This window comes from Nematolebias whitei, chromosome 11 (assembly GCF_014905685.2).
Source record: "Nematolebias whitei isolate Nwh7 chromosome 11, NemWhi1, whole genome shotgun sequence".
NCBI lineage: Eukaryota > Metazoa > Chordata > Actinopteri > Cyprinodontiformes > Rivulidae > Nematolebias > Nematolebias whitei.
The window spans coordinates 36,762,697-36,781,912 of record NC_056508.1 but is presented as its reverse complement, the minus strand read 5'-3'; the positions used below and the strand labels follow the sequence as shown (position 1 = coordinate 36,781,912).

General features: G+C 38.6%; 2 protein-coding genes and 1 long non-coding RNA gene across 3 annotated transcripts in view; 2 read left to right on the top strand and 1 right to left on the bottom strand.

The window, feature by feature from the left end:
• LOC119417301 overlaps positions 1 to 13,802 on the top strand; it is a 28,691-nt gene extending 14,889 nt beyond the window's left edge. The window contains exons 8-27 of the mRNA XM_037684509.1: positions 781 to 874; positions 1,190 to 1,273; positions 1,360 to 1,473; positions 1,582 to 1,680; positions 1,797 to 1,948; positions 2,527 to 2,665; positions 3,947 to 4,069; positions 4,158 to 4,355; positions 4,430 to 4,539; positions 4,690 to 5,139; positions 6,241 to 6,684; positions 8,614 to 8,863; positions 8,962 to 9,051; positions 10,695 to 10,843; positions 10,925 to 11,021; positions 11,105 to 11,275; positions 12,431 to 12,608; positions 12,728 to 12,851; positions 13,629 to 13,754; positions 13,796 to 13,802. Coding sequence (XP_037540437.1) covers positions 781 to 874; positions 1,190 to 1,273; positions 1,360 to 1,473; positions 1,582 to 1,680; positions 1,797 to 1,948; positions 2,527 to 2,665; positions 3,947 to 4,069; positions 4,158 to 4,355; positions 4,430 to 4,539; positions 4,690 to 5,139; positions 6,241 to 6,684; positions 8,614 to 8,863; positions 8,962 to 9,051; positions 10,695 to 10,843; positions 10,925 to 11,021; positions 11,105 to 11,275; positions 12,431 to 12,608; positions 12,728 to 12,851; positions 13,629 to 13,754; positions 13,796 to 13,802 — 3,199 coding nt within the window. The remainder of the gene's footprint in view (positions 1 to 780; positions 875 to 1,189; positions 1,274 to 1,359; positions 1,474 to 1,581; positions 1,681 to 1,796; positions 1,949 to 2,526; positions 2,666 to 3,946; positions 4,070 to 4,157; positions 4,356 to 4,429; positions 4,540 to 4,689; positions 5,140 to 6,240; positions 6,685 to 8,613; positions 8,864 to 8,961; positions 9,052 to 10,694; positions 10,844 to 10,924; positions 11,022 to 11,104; positions 11,276 to 12,430; positions 12,609 to 12,727; positions 12,852 to 13,628; positions 13,755 to 13,795) is intronic.
• A 20-nt stretch (positions 13,803 to 13,822) lies between these two features.
• On the top strand, positions 13,823 to 17,115 carry LOC119417093. The gene is made up of 4 exons (XR_005187129.1): positions 13,823 to 13,876; positions 13,964 to 14,169; positions 16,583 to 16,623; positions 17,047 to 17,115. It is a non-coding gene; the product is annotated as an uncharacterized LOC119417093 (long non-coding RNA).
• Positions 17,116 to 18,215: 1,100 nt separating this feature from the next.
• Positions 18,216 to 19,216, bottom strand: part of LOC119417092 (DELTA-sagatoxin-Srs1a) — a gene marked incomplete in the record, with an annotated part of 4,173 nt that continues 3,172 nt past the window's right edge. Inside the window, 1 exon segment of the mRNA XM_037684302.1 lies at positions 18,216 to 19,194.

The window sequence follows — 19,216 nt, the reverse complement described above, 5'->3', positions numbered from 1 at the left end:
TTTTTGTTGTTATATACCTGGATGACTGAGAAAACAAACTTTGTGTTTTTGAAACCATTAGTGAAAAGGCCAGACCTCAGGGGTATCTGAGGCAGGCTTGAAACACAAGAGTCAGGGTGGCTTCTGGGTAATACCAGATGGCTAGGCCTCAGACTGACGAAGCCTCTTGGACGAGGGGCGAAACGTTTCTTTTTAACAAAAAAAAACGAAGTCCAGATGACATGATTCAACCTTTTTTGTTGTTTTTAAAAAGAACAGGGTTATTATTTCATAATAATTTGAATGTTAGTGTCCACCATTGAAAAGTTTGGTCTGAGTTTGAAAAAAACAGGTCTCACTTGTAAACGAGTCTTCGAGACTCAATGTGATTTATCTGTTTAAATAAAGGTTGAATGAATGAATGAAAAGTTATGTGAATTCAAAAAACCCGAATTTAAATTACTTTCAATTGTTGCAGAAAATAGTGTGTAAATCAATGCTTAGCCATTGTAAAGTGAGTATATCAATTATATATATATATATATTTTTTTATTTTTATTATTATTATTTTTTTATCAACTGTCACTTTTTCAGCCTTTGTTGACTTCAGATTTGTTGATTTTTTTTTAAAATAATTTGTATTTAAAACAAATTAAAAGCAATGAGATATACACAGTTATGCACCTTTCTAAAATTAATTAAAATAATACCATGACTAGTTTTTTTTTTTCATTTTTAATACAACTCGTGTTATTTCTCATAAACCAAAAGCAACCTTCTTTACTTTGTGTTTGCATCCAGGAAGGAAATCAGAGAAGCTGGGATGACTCTCATTTTTGATGCTCGTAGGAAGAATCCTCAACCACAGCTCTACAAAGCTTTGATGGCTCTTCAAGTATGAAACACGCAAACCACACATCAGCTGTATATTATATATGTATTATATGTATTATAATACAGCTGAATCAACTCGTGAGTACAACAAGCATGTCCAGCTGAGTTGCCACTTATTTAAAATACATATTTATAACCTTAAATCATTATTGTTTTGTAGCTAAAATAAGTGTTTTTTAAATTAATAACAATTGTGACAACTTATAGCTGCAAAATACTGTTCATTTGCAGGTGTTACAGGTACAGTGTTAGTTAGCACCTTTACTCTCATCATTTTCAATGAAAAGAGTGTAACTCATATTAAAATCTGTTCCAGGAGCAGTGTCCCTGCGCAGTGAGCAGTTTTGTGCTGCTGGTAGACAAAGACAACCGTCAGCCAGAACGATGTCCTGGGATACAGGTTTAGTTTTTTAATTCATTAAACAAATGCACTAGAGTTTTTGAGTAATGACCTCCAGGTTATTTGACGTGTATATGTTGATTCAGACTGATCTGGTGACTTCGATAAAAGCTTTGCTCAAACTGGTGGAAGCGAATCAGCTGAGCTCAGGTGTAGGTGGCTCGTCTGATGGCCGCTGTGGCTGGATGGAGCTCCACCAGGTGAGACACATTACCTGTTTCTGCTCAGCTTTGATGCTCCTCCTTCTTGTAAGATTGTGCATATGTTGCTTCCTCACTGGTTCAATGTTCAAATCTTTGATTCTTTAGAGACTCTTCCCATTTGTTATTGACCTCCATGAGGCTTCGTGCCTGCTTCTGAGAGCCATCAGTAAGTTAGAGGAACCGCAGATGACAGATACTGTACAGGTAATAACACATTCTTTGAACTTTAAATTATGAAATATTATTTTGAATTACTGAGGAATATGAAAATATTTCTAAATGCTTATAAAGTGTATCAGTGAAAGAGTTTTCTCCAACAGACAGTGCAGCAACGCATGATGGACCAGAAGACTTTGATGAGGGACGTGCTGGACGACAGCCGATTGGTCAAACTGCAAAGGGAGGGCGGAGCCGTTCTGGCAAGGTTAAGGAAGGAGAGTGACTTGAAATACCCTCACTGCGAGGACCTCAGGTAAACAACAAACATGTCCTCGCTTTCTGTGTTTACAGCTAATGTGTCTAGTTGTGGTCTGATTCAAGATTTGCCTTATGATTTTATGGTATTTATGAAAGAAGAAAATTACTGTATTTTTCGGATTACAAGGCACATTAAGCAAAACAAAACAGTCAGAAAAGTCAAACTTTATTCAACTCATTCATAATAACGCTCAACATTGTTCAGTTGTACCACATAAAATTGGTTTAAGGTCAGTAAGCACAACCAGAATTAATACATAAGGTGCACTAGATTATAAGGCTCACTGTAGATTTTTAAGAATGTTAAAGGATTTTAAGTGCGCCTTGTAGTCCAAAAAATACGGTACTGTGAGTAATCAGGTCAGTGGTTGATCACAAATGGCCCTTCACACTGACTATGGAAACAACCGAACATAAGCAAAGACATTTGTAAAGGTGCAACTTTATTTTGTGTCACACAGAACCTGAGATCTAATCTTCAGAAGAGTTTTCTCTGTACAGCAACAAATGCACACAGTAAGAACTACTTTTACTTGTTGCTTCTTGGGATGTTTCCCTTTCTCGTTCATACAGTGATGCAGTGGACTCAGTGTCCAGTCTGTACAATCATGTGGAGGAGCAGGCTCATGTCCTCGTGCAGAGGACAAACGTGTCCCTGGAACACCTGGAGTACCTGCTGCAGCTCAGAGAAATGGAAGGACTCTTCTACCAGGTTCAATATACTTACTTCATCCATCCATTATCTTTACCCGCTACTTCCTTTTTGGGTCGCAGTGTCACTGGTGTCATTGTGCATCTATCAATGTGTGTGTGTGTGTGGGGGGGGGGGGCACCCTGGACAGGTCTCCAGTCCATCACAGGGACACAGAGACAAACGAGACAAACAGCCGTTGACTCTCTCACTCAATTCAGAGTTACCAGTCAGCCTAACATGCATGTTTTTGGTCTGTGCGAGGAAAGCGAAGTACCCGGAGAAAACCCACGCATACACGGAGAGAACATGCAAACTCCACCCAGAAAGGTCCCTGACTGGGATTTGAACCAGCAACCTTCTCACTGAGATGCAACAGCTCTACCAAAAGAGCCGTACCGCCAATATACTTATTTATAATATGTACTGCAACATTTTACAGAAACAAGGTTTTCAGCATTATGATAAACTCACAAAATAACATTTTAAATTAAGTATATGTGATGATATAATCACAGATTTATGTATTTAAATTTCTTTTGGAGTTTAGGTCAGTGAGACTTATATTGCCCTTTAGATATTTTTTTCACGAGTCAGAAGTGGGGTTTAATTCTATAATATAGTTTCCTTCCTATTTTTGTTTTCTTTAGCTGACCTATGTCAACTTTTTCATACATTTTTGATGCTAACTGAAAACTCTTTATAGATTATTTTAATCCAGTTTCATTTGATTAACATTGTCAGCATATACCATATAATGGACCTGTGTAACTTTTGCGTCGTGCTCTGAGATCAGTTTTGTTGTGAATTGGTGCTGTATAAATAGAGTTGAGCAAAATGAATTGAATGTCATAGAACAAGTAAAATACAAATCTAAAAAAGTTAAATCTGGTCCTCAGGACATTAAAAAAAAACAAAAACAAAGCAAAACAACAAAAAAGCTTTTTTGTTGTTTTGCTTTGTTTTTTTTTTGGGTTTTTTTTATGTCCAGAGGACCAGATTTAACTTTTTTAGATTTTTCTACCTGGGTTATTGAGCATGCATCATGATAAAATACAAATCATACACCGGCACACACTCAAAAGAGAAAAAGACTCAAAATACAACAAAATGAAAAAGCTAAGCAATGATAAGCTCTTTTCAGCTTGTCACCAGAGTACTGAAGTTAATTCAGCTGTTTATTAGCTATAACATGCAACTTCTGTATATGAATTAATAACTCAAATATGTCATAATAAACTTTAACTGAAATCTATCTAAACGCATACGCTTGCTCATTTGGTATTTTTACTATTTGAGCAGATTCAGCAGTGGTTCAGTGCTGAAGGAGAGTGCCACCTGCTGGAAGCTGCATCAATTCAGAGCTCTGGAGACAGGATGGAGCAGGTCCTCAACAGCTTCACAGGTTTCCTAATTGAAGCTAACGTGAGTCTGAGTTTGCATCATTTCCATCTTTCTGCGCTTGCGTTGTTCTGCCTGTCCAGCTCTCTGAATCCTTCTGTGCTTCCTGCAGGACCGCAGGCACCACGCCATGTCCTTAGTGTCAGAGGCAGAGAGGCTACAGCAGAGTGGACTTTCCTTCCCAGAGACAGAAACTTTCAGGGCTTTTGTTTGCACCTTCAAATCAAGCCTGGAGGATTTCCTGTGCAGAGCTGAGGCACGTGGCCGAGAGCTGCAGATCATGGTCAACGTGTGTGACTTCTGTGAGCAGGTGAGATCCTTGACATCTTTAACCATACTTGCATATTTTGTCGTGCTACACAAAAACTGTTTTTCCACAAACAGGCTACGGAGCTGGCTGGTGAATGCACTGATTTTTTTACCCAAAGTCGATCCAGAATCCACACAATACAAGACCTTCAAAGTGCCTCCCAGGCCAATCAAACAAACACCTGGTTAGAAAAACAGAACAAAGATCCCTGTCCTAACTCTACACCTCTTTGTCAGTCAGATGCAACACACGGCTCAGGTCCTACCGCAAGTACTTCACCATCTTCTGACAGAATAATTCTCCAATCTTTTCAAGAAAAATTTCTTCACTTCAGCCCAGATAAATTCCAGGAGATAAAAACCTTGGCTAGCACCCTGCCAGATTCCCGTGGGATACAGGTTTGGAATGCTGCTTATCTGAAATGTCAAGAAGCTCAGGAGCTGCTCCACGAGAGGATGCAGGTTCTGGATGACGTTTGCCACCAGCAACCAGTTTCTAGCAGCTGCTGTGAAGGTCATTATGTTGATGTGATAAGCACCAATGTTCAGACTGCATCTCCTGGTGGACAGATGTTGGTGGTACAGTCAACCCCTGGATTCCGACATCCACAGTGGGAGGAGGTTGTGTCAGGGGCAGCAGATTTAGGAAAACGAAGGCCAATCCTGGATAGCAAGACCCCTCATTCGACAACTGTGGCCTGCTGTAACATTATAATCAAACCTGAAGACAGCAGTGATGCTGGAGCAAGCCAGGAGTCAAAGGTCACCCCACATTCACCCCACAGGTAACTGCATTCTTTACACTTAACTTTATAAGCTGAGGTTTTATAAAATAAAGTTAAATCAAGTAGCTACAAAAAGCAAAGTAATAGATTAAAGCAAAAATCATAGCTAAAAGCTAATATTAGCAAATCAGTAGCTAAAAGCTAAAACCAGCAAAACTAACTAATAACCAAAATTAGTCTAACAGAAGATACATGTCACAATGGGATGGTGCTGGTGAACCCAGTGGTGCAAGCAAACAGGCAAAGACTCAGAATAAATATATAAAATAAAATATTTGATTAACAAAACAAAAAAGATGAACACTCACAGAACAGATAGGCCATTACCAGAAGACAGAAGACAATGCCAGGATGAGGGGTAAGAGAAACACACAGGCTTAAATACAAATGTTGACGAGGACTAACACACAACACCTGTGAGCTTACACAGCTGTGGAAAATAGAACAAATCAGATACAAGAGAGGGGGACAGAGACACAACACCAGATGGAGCTAGACACTAGGAAAACACAAACCCTATAAAGAGAAACAGAGGATGGGAGAAAGCAATCATAAATACGAGTCACAACACCAGATGGGGCTAGACATCAGGGGGCAAAAACCACAACTCCTACAATAAAAGCTATAATCAACAAAACCATAGTTCAAAGCTAAAAAGAACAAAACAGTAGCTAGATGACAATATTAGCAAAACTGTACCTAATAGCTGGAATTAGCAAAACTGTAGCTAAATGCTAAAATCAGTAAAAAAAAAAAACCAGCTAAAAGCTAAGAGGAACAAAACAGTAGCTAAAAGCTAAAGTAGCAAACTGGATAAAAAGACTCAAAATACAACACACGTCTTCCTTATAAATGCTTGAATTCCAAAGATTTTAAGCTTGAGGTGATGACAAAAATAAATAAATAAATAGATAATCAGATTTTCTAAAAATATTATCAGGTGTGTCCTGCTGCATGCTCAATAATCTAGGTAGAAAAATCTAAAAAAGTTCAGTCAGGTTCTCTGGACAATTATCAGGTGTAGATTCCTCAAGAGATCATTCTGCAGAAACACAAAGAGGAGAAACTTTATAATTTCACTTTTTGTTTTATTTTTAATAGGTCAACAAGAAAAACCGACAGGGAGGCGAGGAGGAGACAGACGAGCAGAGCTAGAAGCGAGAGAGATGCTGCTGCTCTGTCTCAGTCCCATACTGTCGGCTGCCAGTGGTTTCCATGGAAACGGGGTCCTGGCGTGCGGTCGGTCAGTCAGGACTCATGCGCACCTAGAGTCGCGGCAGCTGGCTCATCTCCAGAGCAGCAGCCTCGACCTCTGTCATCGTGTTCCCACCACAGTCAGCCATCTTCTCGAATCCTCCAGGAAGCTCAGAAGTTTCAGATCTCCCGCCACGGGAGCTTCTGCTCCGACGAGGAGTCATGTATGAGCGACCGGGGGGCTGCGGGGGGGATTGGGACTGTGTGCTGTAAACACTCCAGCCTACCCACTGAGCGATACGGAGGAGCGTTTTATTTGTCCAGTTCACCAGAGAACACCAACAGTGCCCTGTAAGTTGATCATATGAGGGTGAAAATCATCTTGTGCAGCTGATTAAAACATATTTATCGCTAACTTATAAACTCCTGTGAATCTTGTGGAGATTAATGAACACTTTTCTGTCTCTAAGCTGACAGTGAAGAGCTTCAGGTACTGTCTCTTTGCTTTTTTTGCTTTTTCATTAATGGGTTGATTAAAAAACAGAATGACTGAGCAAAGTGATGAAATCTACCTATAAGTTATGGTGGCTCTAAGGTGTAAATGAACAACATTAGAAAAAAAGGGAATGACAAACTGAAGAAACTTGTCTTATTTTATCATTTGTGCAACATCAAATTAAACGGATAATCCCTGGTACACTTGCTAATGTTTTAGTAACTAGCACACACTAGGTTGGTTCTCTGTGGACAAATCTATTTATAGTTTGCAACATCTGGGGGCTTGCCTCATGTTCATTTTATCGTTTAAATGATTATGGCTATGTATACAATATTACTAATGCAGCGCGAGTAAAACTAAAATGTATAAATGAAATGTCTGTCAACAAAACTTCATTACCTTGAAGATCCTTCCGAGTTTTTCAGCGTCATATCTTCTTCAGGCTGAACAAAACAGTTTCTACAGGCTAAAGGTTAACCTGCTAACTTTGTTGTGTGTACTGTATATTGTTCTGTTGTCCGGTTTTATGCTGTTAATAAAGTAAACGGTAAATGGACTGTACTTATATAGCGCCTTTCTATCTAATCAAGATACTCAAAGCGTTTTACAAAACAATCTGTGTCCTCATTTACCCATTCGTACAGCACTCTACTAGATCTCTACAAAGATAATTGAACTAATCATTTTAAAGAGACTAATCAGAGTTTTAGATCACATTCATTCACTGATGAGACACATCAGAGGCTATGAGGGGTTCAGTGTCTTGCCCAGGGACACTTCGGCATGTGACTGCTGGTGGATTCAAACCCCCAACTCCTGCATTGGAGGACGACTGCTCTAACCACTCAGCCACAGCCGCCCAAGTAAAAAAAAAAAAATCCTGTTTGGCTTAATGTAATTCAATTTTTTCAAATGTAATTCCGTTTTTTCAAATGTTCATTTACACCTTAGTACGGTGGCCCTAAGGTGTAAATGAACAACATTTGAAAAAACGCAATTACACCAGAATAAGTGAATAGGATCAGTCAAAGTAATGGTTCTCAGGAAACATAGGAGTGTGATTTGGCTACAGGTTAACTTTTTGAAGCTATTTGAAATGTTTAAAAAGCAGATAAGATGGCAGCCTGTTCCTAAAATTCATCCTATCTCATTAGAGTAAAGGCTATATTCATCTGTTTCATCTGTTGAAATGATAAAAACAAAGATATAGCCCAAGTTATTTTTAGGAATAAATGAAATTAAACATTTTCATTTTTAACAACAAGGAGCAGCAACAAAACACCACTCAGAAGCCAGTTTCTGCTTTTCTGTAATAAACGAGTTTACAAGTAAATCAGCCAAGTTTCAGGAGTTTAGAATTCATTTTAAACATTTAAAATGAACCATTAAAACCATTTTTACATTTTTTTTTAACAAAAAGTGAAAATTCTACGTTTGCAACTTATTTAGTGCAAATTTTTGACAAGTACAGTAAAAAAAAAAAATTTAATCCACTTATCATGTGAGACCAGTAAAGAAACATAACAAGAAAACTTTGCAGGAGGTGAACTATTTGAAAGGTTTGTCTAAAGGTTATAATGCCTTATACTATTTTTAAAAGGCAAACCACTCGTTTCATCACAGGAAGCGCATCACGTTAGCTAACTACAACAGTCATTTCTGTCTTCTACAATAATAAAAATAATAACAATGAGGTGTTTAATTGTAATGGTGTTTTTCTGCATTACCTTGAGTCTCTCATGAGTGAAGTTCATGCATCGTTTCTCCCTCCTTGTCACCAGGAGGCTGCAGCGCATCATGGACGAGCTGGTGCTCACAGAGAGGGAGTACGTGCGCTCTCTGGGTTACATCCTGTCACACTACCTCCCACTGATGGACAGGTTGGACATTCCTCAGGACCTTCGGGGCAAGCGTGGGGTCATCTTTGGAAACTTGGAGAAGCTTTATGACTTCCACAGTCATTATTTCCTACTGGAGCTGGAGGCCAGTGAGAGGCAGCCGGGCATGGTGGCTCGCTGCTTTCTCAGACATGTGAGAAATAACTGTATATCTTTACTGTAAAGGCTTTCTTCTTAAATATAATGTTTTAAATGTGCTGCATTGGTGATGCTCACCTGAACTTTCTTCAGAGCGGGAGTTTTGGCCTGTATGCGTTGTACAGCAAGAATAAACCTCAGTCAGATGCTCTGATCTTGCACCATCGCCATGATATCTTCAAGGTTAGTCTGTATTTGTTTATTTATTGTTGTTGTTTTTGTTTGAACTCAGCTGCAACACAAGATCACAAGTATTGGGTTCACACTTTTGTTTCACAAAGTGAAATGTATTGGGTTCTCACTTACATTTGTTTTGGCTCTAAATGAATCCTTACACCGTTTGTACAGGATTAAGGGTTAGTTTAAAGCACTGTTTGTAAATTTTCACTGTTCATCATTGTAAACTTGCTGCTCCAGGACTACTTGCCTCTGAAGATAAACTGATCACACAATAAGACTGACAGATGAGGTAAAATAGTAAATAAATGTTACAATGAAAACTGGCAGTGGGAAGGAAAATATGCAGCAAAGGAGCCTCCTGTCCTTGAATCGAATGTTTTAGAAGAGAGAGAGTAAAAAATGACAACTTTAAGGATTTGAAGAACTTTGCAAAAATAAAGTTGAGATGGTTAGATGTGTAAAAATGATCGGTCTACAGAGGTGAAAGAGAAAGGAAACTGTTAAACTGGCAATAAAGTTATGAGCAGCCTCATTAATGTAGGTATAAGAAGCAAAAGCTATTAAATCTATAGCCCAGATTGTTTAAGTGTTAACTAATGCTGAATCAGTAATAATATTAATAATATTGTAGACATGCGGTGCTTTGTAAAAATGTTACATTCAGAGTCACACAGCCTGATACATAATCTGGTCAGGTATTAGATCTGTTTGGGTGTCAATTTGACCCCAAGTTCACGTCCACTGCATCTAAAGCCGTTATGATCAGAAACAGACAGTTGAGCGATAAAAGAATCTGACTGAGTCTCAGAAATCACTGTTTTTTTGTCATATGGATCTCTGGTAACATAAAGAGGACAGTGTGGGAAGAAGGCTCACAGGCAGCAGCAGCAAAATGTTTCAGGCAGCACTCAGAATGCTAACGGTAGCTTCCCATTTGTTCTGAGCGGACTGTCGTCAGAGGTAAACTTAAAACCGTAAACTTCAAGGAGCTAACTATGATGTAATCGACTGAGCAACTATATTTAATCTGCATTAACGTATCAGCGAGTATAGCAGCTGTTTAGTTTGTCTGTGTGCGAGTTAATGCAATTATGGACCATTTCTCAGATTATGTGAAATACAGTGTGTTATTTGTGTACATACGTTTTTCTAATGTGTAGCCCCACCTAGACAAAATGATGTCTTATTACTGGACACCCCTGCAGATTTTCAGAGCTCTTGTCCAGTCTATGCATGGACAGATCAGGACTACACAACATCAGGTGGTCTAAAGTTAGTACTCTAGGACCTGGCATCCACATATGCAAGAGTTTGGGTCTTAGTAGGTTAAAAACTATATTCACTCATTTACACTTACACTTATTACCAAATATTTATTGTTTTCCTTGATTAAATGTGAAATATTATAGTAGTGGACATAAAGTTAGAAAGTTAACAGGGATTAAACAAAAATAAAAAAATAGTTACCAGACTTACATTAACCAACATTGTTTGGTCTTAGTTTATAAATATTCAAATTTCACCTAGGCGTTAAAACAAAGCTGAGTTTATAGTGAAATGTGCTCTAACGGTCCTTGGAGCTCAAAAATTAAAATTGACTAAACCGCTTAACCTTCACTGTCCCGTTTTACGCTGTCCCCTCACAGAAGAAGCAGCAGGAGCTGGGGGACATGATGGACCTCTCATCCTACCTGCTGAGACCCATTCAGAGGATCAGCAAGTACAGCCTCCTGCTGCAGGACATGCTGGCGTTAGTCTCCTCACGCGCATCAAGAGACAGGACACATGACACTGTGTCCCCATTTGGTGTGTGTGGACACGGTGCGTGTGACCTGTCTGCACATGTCCCTGACCTGACAGACTTTGAGAGGGACAGGGAGAGAGCTGACATCCAGGCTGCGGCGGACCTCATTCAGTTTCAGATGCGTCACGGCAACGATTTGCTCACAATGGACGCTATCCAGGACTGCGATGTAAGATCTTTAAATTATAGGTTCTATCATCTAAATGGCATTAACAGCCTTCTATCCTTTTCTGTACTTTTCTCTTTTCTAAGGTTAATCTAAAGGAGCAGGGACAGCTGATTCGCCAGGATGAGTTCACAGTTTTCTTCAGGAAGAAGAAATGTGTTCGCAGACTCTTCCTCTTTGAGCATCTGATTCTCTTCAGCAAGCCCAAAGGGACAAACGTTGGAAATGATGTTTATGTCTACAAACAGTCGTTAAAGGTCTGCACACGTCGTTTTATTGTTTTCATCAAACAGCTGAATAATGATATTTAGTTTTTAACGACTTTCACGTAATAATAAACACTCTACTGGAAGTAAAAATAACTTTTTATTAATCTTATTTTTTATTTTTTTCGCATTTCCATAAAAAGAAACAAGAGGCAAAACATTTTGCTCTGAATTTTTCTAAATGGAGTCAGGTGCAAACAACTAGAAGAGTTTTCCTCTTGGTTTTTGTCTCTATTCAAGGATGAAATCTTGATGTTTTATTGATATCTCCACTGATTACTCAGACTGCACAGGTGCATCTCAAAAAAATTAGAATATCATGAAAAAGTTCAATTTCTTTTGTCAATCATTTCATAATATGAAACTCATATATTACAGCAGATTCTGGAGTGAAATATTTCAAGCCTTTATTTCTTGTAAGTTTGATGATTATGGCTTAAAAATAATCAAAAAACAAAATTCAGTATCTCAGAAAATTATAATATTCCACAGCCAGCTTTTGGTACTTGTGGCAGTGTGGGCAGGAGCCAAGTCCTGCTGGAAAATGAAATCAGCATCTGCATAAAGCTCATCAGCAGAAGGAAACATGAAGTGCTCTGAAATGTCCTGGTAGATGCAGTGTGGACTGTAGACTTCAGAAAACACAGTGGACCAACACCAGCAGAGGACACTGGACCACTGAGCAACAGTCCAGTTCTTTATCTTCTCAGCCCAGTTAAGACCTGACGTTGTCTCTGGTTCAGGAGAGACTGGACTTGAGGAACGTGACATTTGTAGCTCATGTCTAGGAGTTGATCAGCTGATTAGGGTGTGACACCAAGAGTTTACAATATTGAACCTTTTCACAAAAGTCTTAATTTTCTGACACTGAATTTTGTTTTTTCATTATGTATAAAACATAATAATCAAAATTACAAGACATAAAGGCTTGACATATCTTTCTCTTTCTGTGTGTAATGAATTTATATAATGTATGAGTTTCACTTTGTGACATGATAGACAAAAATTATTGAATTTATTAGCGAAATTATACGTTTTTTTGAGATGCACCTATATTTGTACCTTTAAATCAGAGTCATAAACAAAAACAAATAAATTATGCTCATAAAAAGTCCAATCATTTTGGTACTTTGTTTTATTTGCCAGACAAACGATGTTGGGATGACCCAGAACTCTTGTATGGGCAGTTTGTGTTTTGAGATCTGGATCCGCAGGAGAAAACATGAGGACACCTACACTCTGAAGGCATCCAGCCTTGAGGTGAAGAAAGCCTGGACCACTGACCTGGAGAGGATACTGTGGGACCAGGCAGCTCACAGCAGAGGTTGTACAACTATATACTATATATTTTTTATTATGTACATACCTAATGAGTTTATAAAATGCTTTAAAAGTAATTAAAAAATAAAAAATAAAACATTATGAATATATTGTATCTTCCAGAGCTGCGTCTGCAGGAAAGGGTGTTCATGGGAATGGGTCGTGAACCCTTCATGGACATCCAACCCAGTGATGCTGCAATTTGTGACCGAGCCGTCGGTTGTGTCCTGCCTGGGAGAGGTAAGAAGCTGCAAACACATCATCTCAGACCATATTCTGATGTAATCACCAGTTCATTAGATACCCAACATTAGATACTAAATGTAAAAGTGACCATGTCAGGCTTTGTTTTGTTCTTTTTTTAATATATTTTGCTGTATATTTATATGAAAATAAATCAGTTTCATAAGTAGTCACACAAGCATACAACAAGGTTTTTATGTGTACAATAAGATCCACAAGCGTACCACAAGTTCTACAAATGCATACCACAAGCTTCATCCATCCATCCATCCATTATTTTTATCCGCTTCTTCCTTTTCGGGTCACCGGGGTCACTGGTGCCCATATTCATCCATTACTGTGTGAGAGGCGGGGGACACCCTGGACAGGTCATATCAATCACAGACACACATAGAAACAAATGAGACAAACAACCATTCACTCCCTTAATTTAGAGTTAACTACAGTTATTGGGGAAAGACTCATTTCTGCTAAGTTCCTTTCCCTCCATTTAGGAGAAAACCCAGGAAAAGTGAGCACAGAAAAGTTTAAATCCTAACAAACGGATGGATTTGTGGCACCAAATTAACTTATATATAATTGAAAAATAAAAACAAATGTTAAGAATATCAGTAAAATGTCTCATATATACACCATCTCCTAGAATTTAGCCAATATTTTTTCACATTTTCTTTTAGTTTTTATACTTGAGCAAAATCTAGCTAGCAGCACAGCATCTCATATTCTCATTGATGCCGTTTATCTGTGTGCTGTCAGTCCCTGTGGCGTGTTGTTCACACAGGGGTTTAGAATATCCCCGACCACGCTCCATCGGATCCGGCAGCACCACCTCCACCACCCTCAGCCAATCATCGTCCTCCTCTGGTCGCGGCTCACTACCCCCTGCTGGTTATCCTGGGAACCCATCGTATGGATTTGACCCAAGCCCGGCCCTCTGCTCGGTGACAGACAATGATCTGAACAATCATCACCTTCGTCAGCATCATCTTCATCCTCACTGTGATCAGTGGAAAACTCATTGTCCTCTGAGTGAGTTTATCTGTTGGTAAAAATATATTTATAAAAGCATAAATGAAACTTGAACTAATAAAATTAATGGTATTGTTTGTACTTTAGTGAACAACTCTGATTCATCTGAGGAGAGGACAAACCTGTCTGCATTCAGTGGAGAGGTAGTGGACGACTCATCGGTTGGAGCCCACAGTTCAGAGCTAAAACCACCACTTCGTCGGACACCCAGCCTGATAAAAACCGATTCACCAACTGTTACAAGAAAGAAGTCGGGTGTTCCCCCAAAACCTCCACATCTGGAAAAAACTCAGGTGCACTTTAAAGTTTAACAAAGAAAACCTGATATAAACTAGAGACAATGATTCCAGTCACAACTCAGAGCCGCCATGGTCTGAAAATCTTATGTTCATGCTTTTTTTTTTCATTCAGTCACAGTTAATTGCAGCTGTCCTTCAGAAGGTTGACAGGTTTATCCAACAGCAGTGTCTCCTTTTTGCAAACCGCATGTAAGACTGCGTCTGATTGCTCATTCTGACCAAAAGAAAATCATACATGACAGTTTTATCAGGCATTGTTATGCAGGCGGCATGGTGGAACAGTTTGTAGAGCTGCTGCCTCCCAGCGAGAAGGTCGCTGGTTCATATCCCAGCCAAAGACCCTTTTGGGTGGAGCTTGCATGTTCTCTCCATGCATGCATGTTTTTTTTGGGGGTACTCCAGTTTCCTCCCACAGTTCAAAATCATGCAAGTTAGGCTGATTGATAACTCGAAATTGCCACTAGGTGTGAGTGAGAGAGTGAATGGATGTTTGTCTCTATGTGTCCCTGTAATGGACTTGGACCTGTCCAGGGTGTACCCTGCCTCTCACACAGTGACTGCTGGAAATAGGAATGGGTACCAGTGAACCCCCACGACACAAAAAGGAAGAAACAAGTAAAGATAATGAATGCATAGACATACAGCATATATACGTATATATATATATATATATATATATATATATATATATGATAAAGGCAAGAAAGGCATGGTGATTACAACTGAAGGGGTTGGACTACCTGAAGGCAAGATGTCCAGCACAGATAAATACCTTGGAATCCCACAGGCAAATGGCAATCACGATGAAACAAAAAAGAAGAAATTCCTGATGTATGCTCAATAATCCAGGTAGAAAAATCTAACATGGTTAAGTCTGATCCTCTGGGTGGATTCTTGTTTGTTGAAACATTTTGTTTTTATCCAGAAGACTTTATCAGTCTGAAGAAGAAAGAAAGAATGTCAAGAAAGTCAGCCACAACCAAATACCTACAAACAGTAAGGCATGTCCTGAAGATCCATCTGAATGGCAAGAACAAAGTTTGAGCCATCAACACGTATGCAGTACCAGTCATCCTCTGACACTCAGCTGGTATAATAGCCTGCAGGAGGAGATAGAAGCCACTAACACAAAGACTCCTCAATGCTTGGATTGGTTTCACCCCCAAGTCCAGCACCCTGAGACAATACACTAAGAGAAAGGAAAGAGGCAGAGGACTAGAAAGCGTTTGAGCAGGCTATCCAGGCTAAAACAACTAAGATCCTGCAGTACATCTGGAGGATGAATTGAGTGAATGTCTCAGGTAGCAGCAGAAACCCAATTTGGAAGAGGAGGAACAACAGGAGCCTTCATGGAAAGATAAGCCCCTGCTTGACATGTACCACTGGCAGATTGAGGAAGTGGCTGATGTCAACAAATCATACCAGTGGCTAGAAAGGGCTGGACTGAAAGACAGTACAGAGGCACTAATCATAGCAGCACAAGAACAGGCCCACAGCACAAGAGCAACAGAGGCCAGGGTCTACCATACCAGATAAGACCCAAGATGCAGGCTGTGCAAAGATATCTCTAAGACAGTCATAATGGCAGAGTGTAAGATTCAGGCTGAAAAGCATACATGAAACAACATAACCAAGTGGCTGGACTAATATACAGGAAAATCTGTGCTGAGTATGGACTGGAGGTCCCACAGTCAAAGTGAAAGACCTGCCATTCTCCACCAAGGCTAGTGGTGACGAATGGTAGGGCTAAGATACTGTGGAACATCCAGATCCAGACTGACAAACAGGTGAAGGCTAACCAACCAGACATTGTGGTGGTTGGCACTCAAGAGAAGAAGGCAGTGGAGATAGATGTAGCAATCCCAAGTGACTGTAACATCAGGAAGAAGGAGCACAAGAAGAAAAAATACCAAGGTCTGAAAGTGGAAATACAGAAGTTGTGGAGAGTCAAGGCGTCAGTAGTCCCAGTGGTCTTTGGAGCACTTGGTGCAGTGACCCTCATCCTGGAAGAGTGGATCCGACAGATTCCAGAAACATCCTCAAAGATCTCTGTCCAGAGGAATGCAGTCCTTGCTAAGATACTGAACAGAACCTTCAAACTCCCAGGTCTCTGGTAGAGGACCCAAGTTTGAAGTGAAGTGGAACCACCCAAGTGGAAGAGTAGGTCGATCTAAAAGTTAATATGCTGTATATCTATAGTGTTTCTAATTCACATCATCAAACCTCAGTGTGGGTTAAACCTTAAATGAATGTCTTACAAAATTATTTTCTTGTTACATAGATGAAGGAAACAGAGCCAGCCAGCAAAAATAATAACTATTATTACTGAGGAGTGTCAATTGTGGGGTTTTTTTTGTGTGACTATTTGAATAAACTCTAATTTAAACCTTTTCATTTTGCATTGCAGGGAAAATCAACAGAAGTTTAACCCCAGACTCACAGAAGAAGGTAACATTCATGAAAAATTAAATCAAATTTAAAAACAATCTGTGTAATTGAAGATATCAGAGTTCCTCATATTCTTTTGAACTGCATATAATGTGTTTACCTTTATTTAAAATATATACAAAATTGTAACCATTAGGTCTAAATTCTGTGTGAAAGACACAAAAGACAAAAAACGATCTCTATTTTTAAAAGGGATCAATATTTGGATGTTTTTCATTCACTTCTTTTGGATTTTTGGTTTTATTTCATGGCGTCTCTTTAGCTGTTGCTGTTCTGACATTTTTTCCTTTATTTTAAAAACTTATGGAGGTTTAATGAAGCCTTTTATTTGATGTTTTTTGTTATATTGATTTCTATTTGATGACAAATAATAATTTAACCCCCATTAAGAGAGAGTAATTTATGCTATCAATGTTGTTGCAGAGAAGAGATCAGGGAGCTGCTGCAGACGCCAAACTGAAATGAAGACTGAAGAATTACATGAATGAAACACTTGAGGAGCAGAAAAGCCATTAGTTCTTGCTCAAGGGCTTTTTTTATTTGAAAAAACATTCACTAATTCAGTTTGGTTTCACTGTGAACATTTTAAATATACAGTACATTGTAGAATCCTAAATACTGCATTTATTTTTTGCAGGGATCAAACAAATGGGAAGTTTTTTATTTATTTATTACTGCAGTAGAAACTAACTCCAGCACATGTAGATTCATGGTCGACTTCTGGACACTGTCTAAAACATTTCAGCAGGGACCAGGTACATAACTGGTGTGTGCCAGGTACATAACCATAAGTGTCTGGTCAAATACACAGTAAGTACCAGGTATTTAAGTGAATGTGTACATAAAAGGAAAGTGCCAGACACTCAGTAAGATCCCAGTAGAAATTAACCAACAGGTGAGATGAAAACTCAAAAGACTTTAAGGAGTTGGTTATAAATGTTAAATTATTCATGATATTTAGTGTTTAATTTATATAATACAAAATAAAAAGGTTTTTAACATTTCCTATTTAGATTTCTTTTAAATATTTTTACTATTGTGGTCTTTTCAAGCTTTAAATTCTGATTTTTTGTAACAGATTTAGAGGAAGGGAAGGGTCAGACCACTGCTTTGTGTTTTATATTTATGCTGTTTTTGTTATTTAAAGACAAAATCTTTGAAAACTGGGCCATCAATGCAACAGAAAACACAACATAAGAATTTTCAACCTTTCTTTATACACAGGTTAATCAGCGTCTGGGACTCATTTACAAGAGAGACCTGATAACAACATAAGAATGAACATGACTGCAAGATTGTTGTCTAAAAACAATTCAAATACTAAGTTGGGGTCCACTAACACAACAGTTTTACCTTTTATCTTAAAGACCATAAAAGTACAGTAATTGTCAAGTTATGTGGATTATTTTGTTGTAATTTTTCGTGTGTTTAAAGTGGCATTTTTTTAAGCTTTGGGATATTTTTATATGTGCAAAATGTGCACATGTACACATTATGGCACAAACATCTGAGGCTACATTTATTCATATTTATGTTTTATTTTAAATCAACATTTTTACAAGGTTTGTCTGTGTTTTCTCATTTTCACCTCTTTTCTTTTTTTCTTATAGTTTTTGTTTAAGGTTCGTCTTTTGCAAATGTAATAATCATCATTTAATTTGATTGGATTAAGTTTGTTTTTGGAACTGCAGTGAAATGCGAATGCAGACTGATGGTGCAGCTACTACTTCCTTATTACACCAATGCAGTCATTCGCCAGAAAAATGGCTCTTGCCTGTTTTATGACGGCTTGTGTCAGCAGCTTGATTCTCATGGAGTCAGAATTGACGTGTTAATGAAAATGGTGAAACAGATGTGGAAATCAAAATAATTATGACTATAAATGTACTTAAATAAAAATGATGTAAGTTTCTTTCAGCCGCTCCCTTCTTCAGGGGTCACCACAGTGAGTGAACTCACATGAAAGATTAGTTTTAGGCCGGATGTCCATCCAGACTCAACCTGGTCCTGGATTCAAGCCCCGGTTTTGGCCTGGGGCCTTTATGAATAGATTTTGCATCTTCTCCTCATGTTTGTGAGGGTTTGCTCTAGTTTCCATTTTTCGTCCAAAATATGCATGTTTATGCTGATCAGACCCAGGCCTCCATTACAAAAATAAATTTGTGACCTCAGTGTGACTTGTTTGGTTAAAAAAAGATTAAATAAAAAGTTTACTTCCATGAAAGACACTTTATGGTTTTTAGGCAGAGATGGGGCAGAACATCAGAAATCCTGCCTTCAGCTTAAGCCTGTTTGAACATTTTCCTATTGAACAGTTGATTGTGATATTTAATGTTACATACACCAGAATTACAGATCATATCTCCACTTCACTCCCACCTTCAAGCTTGCAGTGAAAAATCTGATGGTCAAGATAAAGAAGCTGGTGCTGGTGTTTCATGAACTACTGCTGCAACATTGGAAGAAGACAGAATGATGACATACAGTGCCATTGAACATGCAGTTTTTATCTCTATTTCCCTCCACAATTTTAAAATAATACAAGCATAGTCAAAAATGTGCTTCTTTGGCCAAAGAAGCACATTTTTGACTA